At 43.3% G+C, this 20,416-nt stretch overlaps 1 protein-coding gene across 1 annotated transcript in view; it reads right to left on the bottom strand.

Moving 5' to 3' along the window:
* Positions 1-20,416, bottom strand: part of DNAI7 (dynein axonemal intermediate chain 7) — a gene marked incomplete in the record, with an annotated part of 1,381,690 nt that overhangs the window by 685,465 nt on the left and 675,809 nt on the right. The window contains 1 exon segment of the mRNA XM_069628488.1: positions 6,820-6,966. Within this exon segment, the coding sequence (XP_069484589.1) occupies positions 6,820-6,966 (147 nt within the window).

Below are 20,416 nucleotides of genomic sequence, written 5' to 3'. Positions count from 1 at the left end.
GTTTAATATTGAGTGAAATGCAGGCATCCTTCATATAATGTACAGTTTGATGTAAACACATTTATATTTAGAAAAATGCAAGCCATGAAATTTGCTTTTCCATGCTGCAATGAAGAGCACTAAAGATTTTTCCTAAAAAGTATGGGCTGTGAGCAAATGACCTTGAGCCTGGTACAGAACCTTCTGATTGTGTAAACAATGTCGCTTAACCACTAAGGAGGCCCCTCTCTCGGAAGGAAGCAAATGTACTTGCAAAACACAAAACATAGATAGCGGCGAACAATACAAAATACAAAAGGCAGGGCTCCTGTAGTTCTTTTATGAAGGACAGAGCCGTGTCTCTAGCCATGCCGTGCACAAGAAAGGTGCTTTCAGCTAAAAATACATTTGTTGGCAAAATCCCTAATGACCTCTGAAGCACAGCATAAAGAGGTGATGGCTGGAAGGTTTAGAATGAATCTTAACCACTGGCATTGCTCTGGGCAACCCTCCAGACCATCGTTCTTCGCCTGCCAAGCCATTACAGAAGGGGAAAGACCATATGCAAATCAGGTTTGGTCACACCCCAAAAGGGGGTGTCCAGCCCGAACTGCTAGGTCACATCTCTTCTGCACGAGACCACAAGCATCCCCAAACATGTTTCGGCCTTGTTGGGCCTCATCAGTGAGGAGTAGCTTGGCTCTCTAGGCCCAGCAGGCACGGGACCCACGTCTGAGCATACCCATCCCAATCTGGGTGACAAAGCAAAAACAAAGAGGTGATGGCTGGAAGGTTTAAAATGAATCTTAACCACTGGCATTGCTCTGGGCAACCCTCCAGACCATCACTCTTCGCCTGGCAAGCCATTACAGAAGGGGAAAGGCCATATGAAAATCAGGTTTGGTCCCACCCCAAAAGGGGCAGTCCAGCCCAATATGAACCCTGTTGTTTGATGCTGAGCGGATCAATCCTAGGACATTTGGAGTCCAGAGGCCTTCACATAGCCTCATAATGATGAGCCGTATTTGGCTACAGCTCCAGCTTGACTGACATAAATCTTTTTGATAAGGTTGATAGGTTTAGATTTTGACATATTCATAAACCTTATTACCCAGCCCAGTGCTTGCTTGAATCTATATGTTTGTTTAGTGATATGAGGAAATATTCTGTGATGAAAATGGCCTAAATATTAATGCCAAGAAAACAAAATCTCTGATTTACAGGAGGCCCAGGTGTAACAAATCGCTCAGACCTGAACTGAAGCTGAGAGATGGGCCGAAAGAACAAGTATGTTGGTATGATTATCTGGGGATTAGAGTAAAAGACGACTGTACCTGGGGGGATAAAATTTACCATGCTGCACTTACACAGCGCAATATCCAGATTTGCCAGGGATGGTGCGGTGAGTGTCACTTTGGAAACATACAAAGGCCAAGCGAGGCAAGCAGCCTTATACGGGGCCGAGATGTGGGGAACGATCAATACTGGAAAACTTCAGACGCACCAAATCTTTTAATTTATACAGAAATGTACCTGCACAACATTTGTTTTTATATCTAGAGAAAGCTGGTATACATTTGGGCCTGGGTGTGGGCTAATCTGAATCTGGGTAAATACAGGGAGGCACTAAGAGACCTATTGACCCCAGAGAGGGGTCAAAACCTACCTTTGTTTGTGGCAATTAAACGTGAACTCGTAGCTATGGGACGGAACATTTTCTGTCTCAATCCAGAATCAATGCCAGTGATTTTTAAAGCTAAGGTAAGAGCAGCATATGCAGTAAAATGGGAAAGAGAAACCTCAGCTAAAATGGTCCAGTCTAGTTTAACCAGCTACTGGCTGTTAAAGGAATGACATGGGTTTGAACCATATCTGAATGTAATGCAACTTAAGCAAATGAGGGCACTTTATTTGAAACTGTGAATGGGGGTCCTCCCTCTCGCAAGTCTGAGAAACAAGTGGAAAGAGAGTAATCTGCCAGACTGCCCGCATTGCTCAAGCATAATAGAAAGTGTCGCCCATTTTGTCCTTGTGTGCCCGAGGTAGGCTGATATAAGGAAGGAGTACGTAGGTCCCTTGTTTAAGCAGCATAGAATGAGTAGTGCCCGAGATGCACTGCACCTGTGTTTGGCAGCTAAGGATCCATTGGCAACACACTGCTTAGGGAATTTTCTGATTTGGGCATGGAGGAGAAGGATGGAGGCCTTTAAGCAGTATACAGATAGCATGTGTGAATTACTATCTGAAACAAAAAGGTATACACTCTATGGACACTCCCATCCCCTGTTAAAACAGCCAAAATATTAATTTCAAATCTGAGCAAATTCAAAAAGTACATTCAAAACAGTGTCTCATAATCCAAATTTAATTGAAGTCTTCCAATTTTCTTTAGTCAATATTCTTTTATATTCAATATATTCAAGTTTCAGCCAGTACTACTCTATGCGTTTCTGGGATATATTCCCTTTCTTCAGGAGTAAAATTCTGCAGGCAGATAAACACACAACCCAATTTTTAATATATATGCAGTTTTTCTTACATATATATAATATATGCAGTACTATGTCGATCCACCTAATCATCGTGCCAAAAGGTTTACAGACAGAAATGTGTGATATATACATCCACCTGATCTCCATGCAATAAGGTTTACAGACTAGGTTCCGTGGTAGACCGTAAGTGTCCCTAGTTTATGTGGTGAACCAAATCACCCCCGTTATAAGTCAGGACCGGCAATTTGTCTCCCAATTTTATTTACAACGTGGTTAGAGCCAATTCCTAGTGGTCACCCAAATCAGTGAAGAGGGTGGGAAGAGTCCTCAAGCCTACCTGGCCCAGTCAAATGCCCTTCACCCAAATATCCTTTTCAAAAGGAACCAAACTATAAAAAAGACAAATCATTAGAGTGCACAATTCTACTCTGTTTCCGATCGCTATTTCCACATCTCGATCTCAATCTAATCGCCAAAACTCACCACAACTTTCCAATGATTCCCCATTCATTCAGACTGTGTGTATATTATGGCTTCTCCCCCGGACTTAGAACTGTTCCCCAGCCTTGAGTCAGTAGCCCGAAATACAAATTCTAAAATCATAAAGTTAGAATACCTTTTAGGAATTTAGAAAAACAACGGCTGCTAATCTCGTGCCGTGAAAGGGGTTTGAGGGTATACCTACGACCATCCCTATATAAAGACAGCATAGAATTCGTTATGAAATGGGATAAAATTCTTAATAAATGTTCTTTAGATTGGATTCTCCTCACTGTAGAGGAACTCTCAAAATCATTGAACTCAATAGAGAAATAAATCTTGGAACTTAAAATACAATTGAGCTCCTATAAGACTGATCTAGAACTGACCTCAATTTCGGAGGACATTAACAATAAACTTGCCACCTATAAACCTGATAAAGAACAAAATAAATTGGCAGGAATATTATGCACAGAGGAACCACAATAGATTTCCTAATCCACATTCTGGGCAGTCAAGTTCAGATAACAGCAACAATAGCAGTGTAGGAGATCCAATCCCAACCGAGAGCCAGAGACCAGGAACATCAATAAGTAATTTGATGTTTCCTGTAGGAACTCCTTGTCTGACTATTCTGGTAATGAGTACTACAATTATCCACCAGGAGCCGGTTCCTTTTTTAGGAAAGAGAGGAAAACGAGGCAAGGCAAAAAGACCAACAGGTAAAAAAAAAAAAAAATGAAAATATTGTGATTAATATATCTAGCAAAACCTAGACTGAGGGACCATTAGAAGTCCTCAATTGGGGACTCTCATTTGTCCCTAAATCGGACTAATTGAAGAAAAAGTGAACCTACACAGGTGCTACGCTCACCTGGCTCCCACAGGGGCGTCGATCGGACCCGGACAGCTGCGACCTCCTCCAATGTGAAGCGTAGTGCAGAGATGACAGACTGGACTGGACCGCCTAATCCCGTCTGCTTGACCCATAGAAATATTCTCCTGCAAGTGGAGAAAGGGATTCAGCCACCTGTGGATTTTAGTAATGGCACCCCACTGTTCTCCCCACTAATCACCTCCGATATTCACTTTCTGTAAGCTCACCTTATGTTTGTAAATGATGAGCTCTCCATCCTGCGTGGAATGCAGGGGCGTGTAGATACCAGTTACTTCACTGGTTTGAGAGCGTTGGAAGAGTTCCGGATGAATATTGACTCCGAGGTTCCAGACGAGAACCCGTAAGTATAAAGTTCAAAGAGTTCAATATGTCCGATGTTCACTCTTGTACATTCCTTTCTTGTGTTACAGCTGGGTCCAAGGGAAGATTGTCTTGTGACAGCTGATGGTGTTGAGGTAAGAGTCTGTATTACCCAACACTGTCCGGCAACAGATGTGTGTGTTTAAATTGCTGATTTCTCTCTCCTTACAGGTGCGGCGTAAGAAGTTGCGGTTTGTTACAGAATAAGGCCTCCGGTTGTTAATCAGGTAAGTCTATGGTGGAGAGGTTGTATTTGTTGGCTCTCTCGGCTCACCTTATGTTTCTTTTGTCACCTAGATGGTGGAATTCGGCGGAGAAAATGATGGAGGCTGCGCCGGATCGAAAAATGCTGTGAGGACTGGTGAGTATGGCGCGGCGCTGCAGCTGGCGATGCGACGCGTGTAGAATAATGTCCTTTTCAAGTTCGAAGACGTGATGGATCTGGAATTCAGGTAAGGATTGAAATAATATCTGTTTTCTAACCTTTCCTTCTTCTTTCTTCTATTAGTAGGAGCTCTGGATTTGAGACGGGCGTGGCTGAAGACTGGATGCTGACTGCAGGCACGGTGAGGGTTACGCTGCTGGATGCAGAATAACACGAAGCATGTTCTGCTGTTCGGGCGTGGTTTAAATAGCCTCCAAAGTAGTTCCAGGTAAGAAGTCCCTAGAACCACACCTGAGTAAAAAATAGTCCCTGTAGAAAAATAGTCCCATCCAGGCCTCACGTTGGCTTGGATTCATTTGCAGCATGGTCTGCATGAGGTAATTAAAGTCTATGAGCCTGGCGCCTATGGCGCCAGGACTGAACCCAAACAGCCCCTAGCCGGGGCTGCTGGGGTTTTATTAAATACCTGGATGCCTGCTCCCAGGGCTGATGGGCTTGATCCGTATGCCCGGAGGTAGGCATCATGACAATAGGTTATTGCGTAAAATCAGATTGAAAATGCTCTTTGAAGTACAACCTCCAGTAGAGGAACTTTGGGCTCTCAAGATTAACTAGAAATGAGACCTAAAAGTTATTTTGATCCACACATTCAAAACTCGATCCTAAATATCCAATTGATGGGATTACAATTCTGATACAGAGCATAGTGGATAAGGAATTTGACAATGACTGGATAACTGATAAGACTAAGAACTTTCTAATTAATCGATTGCCCATTACTCCTATTATCTATGGACTCCCAAAGATCCATAAACATCACACTAGACCACCATTGAGACCCATTGTGGCCGGGACCAAGAGCTTCTTTGATCCCTTATCCATCTATGTGGATAGGATCCTACAACCACTAGTCCAAGGGATCCCCAGATACTTGAGGGACACTACTGACTTTTTGAAGTGTATAAATGGGATTGAAACCTCGACATCGGAGTGTCTCCTCTTCTCTCTCGATTTGAGTAGCCTATACACATCCATTCCCGATAATAATGAGGGAATCAAAGCCATTGTGTGGATTGTATTGAACACAGAGACAGAGGCAAGAAACAATTAATTAGTGAATTGATTAACATTATCCTTTTCAATAATTAATTTCAGTACCAGGGCATATTTTATGCACACGCATCAGGATCATCAATGGGGTCAGCAATGGCCCCAGCATATGCTAACATATTTATGTACTTTTTTGAAAAAATATTTGTTTTAGAATATCCAGAATGGTCGAATGAGATACTTACTTGGAAAAGTTATATTGATGATATTTTTAGTATTTAGTGTGCACCCAAACAAGAGCTGACAACCTTTTTAGGACATTTGAACCATGTTCACCCTCGTATTAAGTTCACTTTGGAAATAGGAACTCTGGTTCTACACTTTTTGGATGTCCAACTTTCAATTGCAGGGAACAAGGTGATTACCACAATATACCATAACCAAACGAATGTTAATAACCTACTACATTATGTAAGTTTTCATCCGAAAGCGATGACTAAGCGCCTGCCGTATTGTCAGATGTTAAGACTTAACTATGCTCAGCTGATGAAGACAACCTAATGCGCTGTGTGTTATTCTGCTCTGCCTATACATTGATTAGGAGCCGTACTTTGAGCACGTTGCTAATGGAAACTGGATTTGTCCAATGTCGCCCAGCTCTGGTATACTTTTTTGTGGGCAGACTAATCGATGGCGAGCCGGTTTATTTTGATGTTCCTAAGACAAGCTTGGTGCAGGCCTAACCAACTCCTAGCATGCTAGCCAACTGTGCAGGCGCTTTTATTATTCTCTCTGAGCATTGTTTCTGTTTTACTTTGAGTGAATGCTCAACAGAGGAGAATTTAATCAAGAGCACGAATGTTAACTTTGCATTCTCATTTAATGATTAGTCAACATCTTGTTTTTAGATTCATAGTTATTTTTACTGTTTCATGCATACAAGGCAAGCCGGGCATATTTAGGATGACTTTGTTTTTGTATTTTAATTATGAGTACACATTTATGTTTTTAAAAATAATTTCCTTTTTGTATTTTGCACTTTCCTGAGTTTTATTGTCCTAGCTATATTAACATTTTATAGGTTTAGATATGTTGGTTATGCTGTGAAATGTTTTATGGAATATATTTCCGAATAAACATGATGATGAAAAAACAAAACAGAAGTATGTATTTACCTGAAGCAGATTCTCAGCTGCACTGTTGAATTTTTTTTGGCTAATTGATTGCAGCTCCTGAATGGTTTCATTGTAGTGCGCTATGTCATTTTCAGAAAGTTCTTGCGGGGGGGTTTCCAGCAACAAGTACTCCAGTTTCTCGCTGAGCTAAAAGACAATTCATTTGTTAGTTTCACTGATGTTAAAGTTCTACAGGTGTGACATCTGAACGTATGGTTATAGTTTGAATTATGAATACACTAATAAACCTGCTCTATTTTTACTATGGAGCACATGGCAATTCCAAGCTGTGAAAGGAAGGCCTCAACCACATACTGAGGTAACAGCATCACAATAGCTGAGCATGTATTGGATAGAGAATCCACTTACCTTTATTATCAACGTCCATACAGAAGGTTATTTGTGTTTTTATTAAATCGCTAGTTGTACCGCCCGGCGTTGCACGGGTCTGTAGCTGACATGCATGTGGGGGTCTGCTATAGCCTTGTGTATGTTCATTGTGTCAAAGTCCTATTTTTGAAACATCAGAAAGCATCATCAATCTCCAGAAATCGCCTATACTGATATAGCACAGGGCCGGACCACACTCCACCCCTGTGCAGGGCGAATGGGTGGGGTTGGTCAAATTTCAATATCGCCACTACACTAGACTGGTATGCCGACATTGTGTCCTAACTTCCTATTTTGGGAAAAGTCACAAAATCGTCAATCTCCCGAAATCACCTATTTTGATAGCACAGGGCCAGACCCTGCCTTGTGAGGGCGAATGGGTGGGGTTGGTCAGATTTCACCATCACCAGTACACCCCACACTGGTATGCCGGCCTCAGGCCAAAATTTCAGCCCACCAACTGTTATGGGGATGGAGTCAACAAATGCACAATCGGCAATCTCCCGAATTCACCTATACAGATAGCACAGGACCGGACCCTGCCCTGTGCTGGGCAAATGGGTGTGTGGTTGGTCAAATTTCACTATCACCAGTACCAAGAAACCACCTAGCATTCAGGAAACTGCTTAAATCCTGGCTCTTCACTGCGTAACTAGAAGACTACCCAAAAGAACGACCACACCGCCAAAACAACGATGAATAAAGATACTGTCCCAGTTCCCACCAAACAAGTGACAACAAACAGAACCAAAGGAACGCACCCCACGACATTACATAAGAGGAAATGAGAGAAAACCATAAGAGGAGGATTCGTTTGCAGATCCGCCAGAGCGCCCAGCGACCAACTCTGTTGGTGACGGTACGCAGTACAAATACCTCTAACATTAACATCCTAGACTGGTATGCCGACCTTGGGCCAGAATTTCAGTGCAGCAACTGTTAAGGGGCTGGGGCAAATCCCCAAACATGCAGGCACACTTTCACAAAAAAAAGAAATATAAATATTTCAAAAAGAGTGTATGGCCAACATCAGTTTCACTTCTGCAAGTTTTCTGAAGGACAAGATAATTGATACATGTCTGGCCGTCTCAATTTTTAAAACATCCCTTTTTTTTATCTGGGTACAACTCCATGCAAATGAAAAACACAGGTTCATCAGCACACTGCTCGCTTCCTTGAACTTAAGTATGCTGACCTTATTACTGGCAATGATGCAGAGGCGCCAACTTGATAACTGTTAGTATCTAGATAAAGCTAAATGAACAAAACAAATGTATGAAAAATTGTGACCTCAAAATACGCATCAATCTTGATCATAAGACACCTTGTGGAAACAAAATACGTGTTGGCAATATAAGAATTGTTTGTTTGTTTAATTATTTGTAATGCACGCCAGACCCAAGGGTATCAGGGCACAGCAGGTACAAGAATATGCAAAGCTTAGTTACAGTGATTTACAGGTTACAGGCAGTTGTATAAAGCAATACATTACTATACATATTATACAAGCAGGGTATGCAGATATTTACAATATATTACAGGTATTATAGATAGAATGAAGTTAGCATCAAGGGATTATTAGGCAGGTGTTGTGCGTTGCGTTTCAGATACATAGACAGACGTGCGGTTATTGGTCAGTGGATTTTAGCCATAAAATGGTGTTGGTTCTGAAATTATGATAGGGCTGGTCTGCTCTTAGGGAGGGAGGCATGGAATTCCAGAGTTTGGCCGCTTTAACAGGGAAGCTATTGCCACCAATCGTCGATCGTTTGAATTTGGGAATGGACAGGCAGTCCAGATTTATTGATCTAGTTGGTCATAAGGATGTCAGTTTGTGGAATCTCTCAGAGAGACAGATGGGTGCGGCGTTGTTGAGAGATTTGTGGGTGAGCGACGCAGTTTTAAGTAGAATTTTGTCATTAGTCCGGAGCCAGTTGGTTTGTCGTCTGCTCTTGGAGATGTGTTCTCTTCTGGAGATACCTAAGGCTGCTCTAAGGGTGTTGTTTTGTAGGGTTTGGATTCTGGTGATGATGGATTTGTTGGAGCCTATGTATAGGGCGTTGCAGTAATCTAGACGGGATAGGATGAGGGCTCTGGCCAGGATGGTACAGCTGTTATTCGAGAGAAATGGCTCTATGAGTTTGCACGTGTACGCTGTGGAGGATGCTAGCATGCTGACCTGTTTAGAGAATGATAGGGTGGAATCGAGTTAAAAGCCTAGTGTTTTTACCTCTTGTGCTACCTTAATGAGGTTGCCGTCAATTAAGAAGGAGGTGTAGTCGGGTCCTAATTTTTTTAGGTTAGTGGGGGTACCCAGGATGATGAGTTCTGTTTTATCATCATTCAGGCATAGACCATGCGTGGCCATCCATGCCTGCATGATAATGTACACTCTATTTACCAAGGCCAAATGCTTGTCGTAATCCCCTGTAAGTGGGAGAAGGATCCGAGTATCATCTGCATAGTTGGTGTAGGTGATACCAAGATGGTCCAGATCATCGAAGAGGGGCTTTGGTAAAGATATTGTACAGTGTGGGCGAGACACAGGACTCCTGTGGTACTCCGCAGGTGATAGGAATGGGATCTGCCGCTGCTGAGGGCGAGAAGACCCTCATTTTTCTGCCGATTAGGAAACATCTGATCCATGTTATGGCATCTTTAGAGAAGTGTGCTGCTGTGTCGAGATGGTTACATAGGATTGTATGGTCTACATAATCGAAAGCAGCTGAGAGGTCTAGGAGTAACAGTAGAGCTGATTTGCCATTGTCTCTAAGCTTGTCGACTTGGGCTTTTAGATTGATGAGGGTGGTCTCAGTTCCATGTTGTGGGCGGAAGCCTGACTGTCTGGCTCCTAACAGGTGGTGTAGTTCCAGGTATTTTTGAATTTGCATGTAGGCCACTTTATCTAGAATTTTTAAAAGGAACGGGACTTTTGTGATTGGCCTGTAGTTGGTGGGAGTTAATGGGTCAAGAGTGTTTTTTTTTAGTAGTGGGAGTACCCACGATTCTTTGAGGTTAGTGGGGATGGTGCCGGTGGCAAAGGATGCGTTGATGTGCTTGGATATGAAAGGTTACAGGTCCCGAGCCGCATCCTTAATGAGTTGTGCTGGGCAGGGATCACCCTGGCAATTGGTTGGTTTGAGAGAAGAGGATCATTCATTCAACCTCCAAGATAGAAACTTTAGAGAAGTTAAAGAGGATGGGATGATTTTCTGCGGTGTTCACGGATAATTTAGGTGTGGGTGTGGCATTTACAGATTCTTTTTTTGGGATATTTTATTTTGTAGTGTGGATACTATGTTGGCTAGTGTGTGTTGGATCTCTGAACACCATTTTTTATCTTTGGTGCAGGTGTTGCAATGGGAGACTCTTGTTCTTTAAGAATGGTAAATAATTCTTTCATATTGGAGTTAGCTTGGGAGATGCGGGTGTCGTAGGATTCCCGTTTGGCTAAGCAGATTTTTTTTGTAGAGTGAAGAGAGTTTTGTGAGTTTGAGTTTGTTGGCTTCCGCTGGTAGTAATTTCCATGCAGCCTTGCAGTTTCTTTTTTGTTGCCTTAAGTCTTTTAGGAATGGAGTAAACCATTTGTTTAAGTGGTTTTTCAGCTTGCTTGGTCTTGGTTTGAGAGGGGCAATCTGATCTAAGGAGGAGACCATGATTTTGTTGTATTCATTGACCATGCTTTCCACATCAGTATTGTTAGGGAGTGAGTTGAGGGTGGGGAGAATGGCGGGGGATGAGCCTATCGGCGGTCATGTTCTTTTTATTTCTAGTTAGGGTGGGTGGGGCCCTAGGGGCAGGTATGGGGGGTGGGTCTGTTGGTGGATAACATGAATGAGAGAAGGTAGTGGTCCGTCCATGGTAGAGGTGAGGTGGAGAGGATGTTGGCATGGCAGTTGTTGTCTGCTACCCAATCTAGTATTCTCCCTTTGTTATGGGTGGGGGTTTTGCTTCTTTGGGTAAGGCCATATTCTGATAGGATGTTTGCCGTTGCTAAGGCAGATTGATCCGATGGGTCATTGAATCCCAGGTTGAGGTCCCCAAGTAGTAGTACTTGCATGGAATTTTTGAGGTTGCTGGAGAGTATAGTGTGGATGTCTTCCTCAAAAGTCCCGGTTGGGCCTTGGGGGTGGTAGATCAAGTGGATATTGAGGGTCTGGGAGTTGATCAGTGGTAGTTTGACAGAAAGGACTTTGCATGAGTGGATATCATACGGGGGTGCTAATCTCATAGAGAGGGTGCATTTGCAGATAATGGCAATGCCTCCACCTCTGGAACCTTGTCTGTCTTGCCTTAGGATTGTATAGCTCTCATGAACTGCTAGCATGAGAATAGGGCCTGCTGCAGCATGCAACCATGTCTCAGTGATTGCGAGGAAGTCTAGGTTATCGCTCAGGATCAGATCAGCAATCTCTGTGGCGTGTGCTACACGAGATCTAGAGTTTATTACAGCTCATGCTGGGTGGGAGATTAGAGGGTTGTTGCGGTGGGATGCTGGGGTGTGCGTTTTTTGGTCCTAGGATTGCCTTTATTTGCTACCTTTGTGATTATGGGGGCTAGTTCAGGCAGGGATTTAGGGGTCCTCTTTCCTGTAAGGGTGGGTAGTGAGTTGATAGGGGGCTCGTATATTTTGGCTAGTCTCGCTCTGAGGCCCGAGTTTCATTGTGAAACTGAATAAATTAGAAGGATATGTGAAATGTGTTTAAAGATTAAAAATACAGAGCATCTAACGATTTGAAGACCAATGTTAAATTCAAATGTCCCACTGTAGCTTTTGCAGAGAATCGCCCAGCCCCACGGGTGCAGCTGATACATAGCCTTTTAATTAGAGTCAAAACTGTTTAGGGGAACCAGTCTCCTTCTCTTCAATGTTTATTTATATTTGTATAGTATTTTAACCACATGGTGGATGCAGGAGAAGCAACATTGTAAGTGTTGTAATCGCCTGTACCCATTTTATGTGTGAGAATCAATATGGTATCACAATGTCTAGTACAGGAATAGGTTTTATGTGATTGGATCAAAGAGTAGCAAAAGAAAGTAATTAAACTCCTAAAAACAATTTATGAAACATATAACTGATCAGACAATCAAGAAATGCCCACATCTATATTTTCCTACACCAGACAAAATGGTTAGACCTGAATTGATGGTCCCACATAACCCTAAATCAGAACGTTGCCTTTAGACGCACACTGTATTTAATTAGTTGCATTAGTGAGGGCATCAGTATCTGCTTAAAACTTCCCCAAGCTCTATGTCTCTTCTCTCCAAGACCACATTTTGCTAAACCTAAAACTTCACGGCTTCTCAAAAGCTTTTATAAGTTAAATGGCTGATGCTTAAAAACATACTGTAAACTGATTAACAAAAATATGACACTGGGTGATGTGTGAACAGCTATATGTACTATATTGTGACGTGCATGTGACCAGGGCAGTAGTTTCTTCCGATTTCTTTACATTTTGTATCTCAAGCTGTTTCCCAAACAGTTCCAACACAGGCAAAAGCAGTCTCATCTGCATCATCATTTGGAGGCAGAAACCATAGGCAGCAGTGAAGTTGGATCAGAATCAATAATTAGCTCCTCAGAAAATATATTTGATTGCCCTTTTTTAAGAATAATTCAGACGGAACAAAGAGTTTCAGAAGGCCAATTTACAATGCAGGCAACACTACAAAAGGGCTATTTACTATGACAAGAACCCAAAACGCAAAAGAGGCAGAAGAGCAGGAAAAACAAACCAAAGAAAAAACACCAGAGTAACTACAAAATCACAGGGAATGAGGCACCAGAACAAGAAAATCTAGTATTAAAACTATCAGAGCTAGTTCTCTTGAAGTCTTATCACGGGTCTAAACAAAGGGCTGTCTTTTAGTCAGAGAAATACCTTTGGCTACATACAAACCAACATAGATATCTACAAATTCTGTAGATGTCTTAAACTTAAAACATATTTTGACAAAGCACCTATTTTTACCAAACCGAAAACACCTAAACCAATACCATCGGAATGAATGGTGGACATAGCTGAAAAAACAACCACCTTATTAAATTTGGAAGGAATTGACGAAGATTATGATATGGAACGTTTTGTATTGTAACATGACATAGATATGTTCATTACCAAGGAAAGTCCTTTAAAATCTAAGTCAACATGTGTACCACAACTGACAAAAGACAATGCTATAGACCTTTTTAATAAAGCAGTTGTACAAGATTTAAGGCAACACTACATATCATCTTCCTTAACAATTAAAAAACATAACCTAACATTTGTGAAAAGACAAGCAAACTAAAGTAAAGTAAAAACATTATCGTCAAAAGTGCAGACAAGCGGGGCAAAATTTTCCTCATGAACCAAAAGGACTACATAATGGAAACAAACAAACAACTTAATAACAATTTTTGCTATCGGAAATTGGATTGCAATCCCCTACCAACAATCCTTGCAACTTGGAACACACTAAGTAAGAAAGGGCACATATTAGGTTTAATCAGTGACGATGTATATATACAGCTACATGAACATAAAATATCCAACAATGACAACCATTTACTTTTAACAAAAAGCCATACAAAATTCCGAAAATTCCCCTCCTGCAGACCGATCATCAACGTGATTGACTCCATCATGGAAAGAATATCAGAATACATTGACATTTACCTCAATCCCCTGCCACAAACTCTATCATCATACATAAAGGACCCCAAACATGTTATTCAGCGAATCGAAACAATACAGTGGAACACAAATTACAGTTTAGTAACAATGTGGATGTTACCTCACATTATACCTGTATACAACATGAGCCAGGCCTAAAAACAACAGAATATCTTTTAAAATCATGGGCAGCCTCATATTATGGACACAATAAAATGCTATTGGAAATGTTGAAATTCACTCTCAACAACAGTATCTTCAACAACCACATTTACTGTCAAAAACGAGGAACCACAATGGGTGCAAAGTATGCCCCCATATGGAAACCTGTTCATGGGTTATTTTGAACTAGAACTTGACTGGAGACACCCAGCATTTGAAGAAGAGGACAAAATAACTTTCTGGGGATGCTATATTGATGATATTCTAATTATTTGGAATGGGGACATCAAATCAGTGAAAGAAAACTTGGATTATCTCAACAATAATGAATTCAATATATTGTCAACAATGGAACACAGCAAAATAGAAGTACATTTTCTAGACCTGGCTATTTATATACAAGAAGATGAGATAAAGATCACAATGCATCAAAGAATCAGCTGTAAACAGCATTCTACAAGTAAGGAGTAACCATCCACAGCACACAATTAATAATATCCCATATGGGGAATTTTTACACATAAAGAGGAATTGTAGCACAGAAATGACCTTTGCAAACCATATAAAACCAAGTGAGAACAACTTCAGGCTACTCAGCAAAGATACTAAACACATCCATGAAAAAAGCGGAAATCAAGGAGCACATCAGGAGGACAAATCCATTGAGAAGGATGAAGAAATATCCAAACTAAGAGTTATTACTGCCTTCAGCATGGACCACTACAAACTAAGAAAGATTTTGCAAAAACCCTGGCATATTCTTAAATTAGACACAACAATAGTGAAAGACTTGGGGGATAAACCCACAATAACTTTACAAAAAGCCAAAACATTAGTCCATGCTTTTTGGAACCGGACAAAGAAGCGTATGGAACACTACAATCACACTGGCATTTGCCTTTAATCAAAGGCAACTACAAATATGGGAAATGGAAGGCGTATCCTCATATTATGGATAAAGCAAAATCAATAAATCTTCCCACTGGACAAATGTGAGAAATCAACAGTTTCATAAACTGTGATACCAAATGTGTGGTCTATGAAATACAGTGCCATTGTTAGTCATGGTATATAGGAAGCACCAAAAGAAAGTTGAAAATCAGAATTTTAGAACATTTGGGGGCAATCAAAAATGGACACCACAAATGCCCCATGGCTGTACAGTGCCAAGAAAAGCACTTGGGATTTTCTACTCAATATATCATATTTATGGGGCTAGTAGCAGTCCCAACTTTGAAAAGAGGAGGTAACATGGAACAGAAACTCTGGCAGGAAGAGGCCAAATATATTCTGCACATGGACAGTTGTGTCTCTGGCTTGAATCAAGACAATGAACTTTGGTCTTTCCTATAACAAAGAGTTATGATTGGATTATTTCTCGTTACTGCAAAATATAACTGAATGGTCTGAATAATTACAGAGATTTTTGTTCATGCTTCGATGCAGTTCATAGATTCAATTTCATACATATATGTCTATGATGTAATCTTTGCCTTTGTATTTCTGGGATTCCAAAGAAGATTTGTAAGCAATTCATTTATTTCTTCTTACTTTTTTTCTTTTCTAGAGTTATGTCTCAGTAGATCTTGGCATTTTTTCTGAAATCATTTGATTTAATTAAATAATTATATTAGTAGGGGGCGCTGTTCCACACGTGGAGAAGATGGCAGCCTGAGCTACAGGCTCTGCAGGCCGGGACCTCATCCCAATGAATTACTCTGTGCTGGCGTGCTCGATTCAATCACTATGGAGTGATTAATACCGCAGACCACCTCTGAGGGCGGTCCCTGAAATACTGTGACGGGACTGTTCCTGACTGATACTTCGCTCTGGCCCTGGCTGGAGCTTGCTGTGTTTTTGGGGAGTCAGGGCTGCTGGGGGTTGGGCCCGGGAGGCTGCCTCCCCCTGCTTATGAGTGGGTGCCACTCCTATTTATTGAGATCCTCACTGGGGACTCTTGGATCATGGCCCTGCCTTTACATGTTTCCCGACTCCCCGTGCTGGTCCTCCACTGGCCCCGGGGAGTGCTGCTTGAGTGTTTGGGGACCTGGGGGGGCATTCATGCTTTGGTGAGGGGCCACTGGGCTCGTTGTTGGAGGCAGCCCCCAGCTGTCGGATTATCCCCAGCCTTGTTTGCTGAGCCAACATCCTGATTGCAACTTCACTCTATTGCGGATTGCTTTCTGCCTTTGTCCTGCATGCAGGCTCCCCACGCTCTGAATCTACCATCAACCTGTCTGCAGTTGGCCTGAGTGCTTCACCTCTCCAGACCTAGTGGCGCCTGGGTGCGCCCGCTGGTGCTGTCTGCTGAGGTGAGTGCACACTGTGCTAATGCATCCTTCTACCTCCTGTGTCTATTGAGGAGAGAGGGGACCCTCCTACTTAGGAAGTTCAAGACTGTTTATCCTACTTGCTGTGATCATATACGGAGTACCCACCAAGAGCCCCCCCATTTCTTCCCTTGGTTCGAGCATGAGGAGGATGTCTGGAGCTTGGTGGTGAGAGTGATAACACTAGCCTAGGATCTGCTGCTGAGGGGTGCTGCTAGGTGGCCCCCAGCTGCTATTCGGACCATCTTCCTCCAGACTGGTCTCAGCTTCACCCCCTGTTGACACATTGGCCCTTCTCTGGCCCTACAGTCCCCCTGGTTGGTCTGCCCCTATCAGGCTCCAGGACTTCAGTGGGGAAAGGTGCCACTCAAAGGCCCCTGGACACGCTCCAAGCAAGGTTAAGGCTGTCCTTTGTGTTCATGGTGGCCTTAAAACACTTTGCACTTCGGGCAAGTCCCAACTTATCAGCCCTTGTGTGGCTCCCTATTCTTACGCACCCCTGGGTCCCTTCCTGATGCATAGATCTGTTATCATGGCTAAGGGTGGTGGTAAGAAGCAAAGCTCTATTAACATTTACACTAAAGCAGCATGTCATGGCCACTGGTCATGGGCCAGTTACTTCACAACCTGCAGGGACCCAATGGACCCAGTCTTGGCGCCTATGGCACCAAGCTCATTACAAAGTGTGTTCTGCACACAGAATGGGGAAAGCATGTGCATCTAGCCTGGGCAGGGCCCTACCAATGCATGGAAGGCACGTGCAGAAGACAGGAGGAGTGGCAAGGTGGGGCTACACAAGGCGGGGCCTAAGCGGAGTGGCTGGAGCCAGGCTATATAAGCCGGCCCCATCCGCATGCTGGTGCTTCGCATTAGTCTGCTAGAGCAGTGTAACGCTAACCGCCGTTCAGAAGACCCTTACCTGATTCAGCCCGAGCATCTTCAGTCTCCGGAACCCTCCAGCACCTTACCTGAATTTAGCCATGCCATCGCTGGAAGCATTGCTATCTGTTTCCTCCTCTGCAGCTACTGCGCGCATCTTACCTTGAGGTCAGCCACACCATCGCTTGAAGAACTGCTATTCGCTTCCGACCCTGCAGCAGCCGCACGCATCTTACATGTCTCCTCGGGTCCTCCGCGGGTGCCGCCTAGCATCCTTACCAGTCCCGAACTCCCATCAACACGGGACCTTCTTCCGACGCAGCATCCTCGCGGATCTTCATCTCCGGCAGCCTGCAGAAGTTCAGAAACCGCTCACCAGCAAACACCGACCAGCTGCACCTGCAAAGGGAAAGGCACAAGGTTAGCAATTGCATAGACTTTAACACGCTAAGCAGCGCAACTCACGAACGGGGGTGTAACTTCTGGAAAGTCTACTTACCTCTAGTAGGTCCTCCAAAATAGACTTTTTTCATCATCACGCGCTCCTGGGTCATCTTCATACCTGAGAGATAGAAAGGACAATATAAGATTACGGACAATAATCATTGGGGAAAATTATCACAAAGAATACGGACAATAATCATAGTTATAAAAACCCACCTTCAAGACGGAATGGTTGGTCTGGACCTCCACGTTAAGGACCAGTGACGCAACTAGGTCCATCCACAGCACCCCTGCTGAAGAAAGCAGGACGGAGAGCTCATCCTTACATCAAAACAGGTGAGCTTGCATGGGCAAACTATTGCTCACTGCTTTCTGGCACAAAAGGGTTGAGGGGAATCCCGACTCCACCATGCCATTCTCACAGTCTCTCATCGTCTCTCAGGAACAGTGCCAGCATCCTGGGTCCTCAATAACGCAGTGTTAGGCAGAATCCTCTGCAGTACCCTTAGGGAACACTAGAGACAATTAAGTCTACAAGTGGCAGTACAATTTCACCTTTGGTACAAGCCCGTGCTACAGAGTTATAGTGGTAGCAGTAGCGGAGCAGCCAGACTTATCTCAAGAGCAAATGAGCAGTAATAGGAATTAAACAAAGGACTACAATCACTGTGACTCAAACAAACACTGACTCAAGGGTTCTGGTTAAAAAAATATAAGTACATTTATTTTTAAACCATCTGTTCACAAAACACTTCACTTCTATTAAACAAAACCACACGGTAAAATATACTACACACAACCAATTCCTTTGGTTCAGGTCAATTAAAGTTAAGTACATTAGGATTTGACACGCCAGTGTTGTGAAACAAAAGACGTTACCGGGGGTTAAGAAGCGCTCACTTATTGACAGTAATGACAGTTCGGTCTTACGAAAGAAAAGCGTACCCGCGGGGAGAATTGTAACCGTAGTCAAACACACTTAGCACATTGAATAAAAAACCAAGGTAAAGGGGATAAAAATCATAGGCAATACTTTTGTCAAGGCACATGAATCACAGGACGTATTCTATGAGACAGATAAAGGCAATAGGCTTGCGCCAGTGTCAAATGGAGCAGGGCTCTGCTGTCGAGGATCACACAATTAGAACAGTTTGAGATTAACATTGCCAGGACTACTTGGATATTGTCAAAGGGAGACAAAAATTATAAGAGGGAAGTAAGAAAGGACAAGCCTTCGGCAAGGAAAAGGGTTCACCCCGATTACTCAAGTTCGGACGGAGAGAACGACCAAATGGACACAGTACCTTATTCAAATGAAGAAAAGCTGGTGCTACGGCAGTTGTTCCTGGTAGTTCCTGCAGACTCACGGTTCCTGGAACTTCAGTCGTGGGGACAAGAAGGAGGACGTCTGGAGCGATCTGCACTACCCAGGGATGAGGCCAGCAGCAGCAAAGCAACAGTGAATACAAGGTGCGCTCCTTTAAAACAGGAGAGGGCTCTTCTGATGGCTATCCGGACCACTACAGCTTTGTGCAGCGATTTCGACCCAGAAGAGGATTCTCTGGCTGTAGAAGGTGAGCTGGTTGATCCCACCAGGCTCAAGGGAAGAAGACTCTGGACTGGATCTTCTCTGTTGTTGAAGGGTAGATAGATCAGGACTGCAGCAGGGCTTCACCGGGACTCGGGAGTTGCAGCAGCCGTCTTCTTCTCCGCTTCTCTTCGGTTCTTGTCGTTCCAGTGGCGACTCTGACTTCCAGCCAAAGAGTCCTGCCTTTTATGCGAAAATCCCCCATTCACACAGCCTGGCTGTCAATCACACAGCAGGGGGTTGTCCAGCCCGGACAACCACCCCAGCCAATGGACACAAAGTGCGACTTGGGTCTCCAAGGAGACCCTGTGCAGGGGTTTACTAAACCCCTCCTTCACATTCAGCCCACCTACACACCTAGACGTCAAGGGAGGGCTTCTTCGTAGAAGCTCGCCAAAGTACGGCGGACAAACACGGCAAACCTGGTTTGCCGCACAAAGTAAAACACAAGAAGGATATTAACAAAAAGAAATGGCGATTAAACCCGACCTGAGCCAAAAGAAAAAGTATTTGGTCAAGCGGGTCTATGTTCAAGGCTAATACAATAGCCTAAAACAGTACCACATTTATATAGTATAATTGCGGTAGAAAAGTTAGGGTAGATACCACTGCCACCAGCCAAGTTTTAGTGTTAAGGGAGCGAAACAAGGCTCCAGGAGGTACAGACAAAAAGGGATCAGAGTTAACCCTTTCCAATACTCCATGTAAGATGGAGTGTACTGGGTCTATATTAAATGACTACATACAGTAAATGGTAACTTTACCTGTTTCTGGGGGACAGTAGTCAGCCCCAGAAAAATGGAGTCAGTGGGATGTCTTAGAGACAACTCTGTGTTACTGCACTGAAGGTGCTGTGTAACACACACAAGAAGTTGGGCTCATGGAGTGGTGTGGCTCCAGAGCTCAAGATCACACAAAAAGTAGAAATAGACATGGCAAAACACATGTAAGAGTGGGAAAAAGGTTCACACTCTTACCAGGTGGAAAGAATAAACCCCAGAAATCCAGCAAAGCTGCTGAGGGACTCACTAGGTAAGGGAAATTAGCCATAAATGAGAATTCTCCCTAACACGCAGCGGCTGGGGGAGAAAGTCGACCAGGTCCTGGGAGGGCTCCAACCGTGCCCCAACATCCCCGCA

Source organism: Ambystoma mexicanum, chromosome 12, assembly GCF_040938575.1.
Source record: "Ambystoma mexicanum isolate Mex_15411 chromosome 12, UKY_AmexF1_1, whole genome shotgun sequence".
Classification (NCBI taxonomy): Eukaryota; Metazoa; Chordata; class Amphibia; order Caudata; family Ambystomatidae; genus Ambystoma; species Ambystoma mexicanum.
The sequence above is the reverse complement of the archived record's forward strand: the minus strand, read 5'-3'. Positions and strand labels throughout refer to the sequence as shown.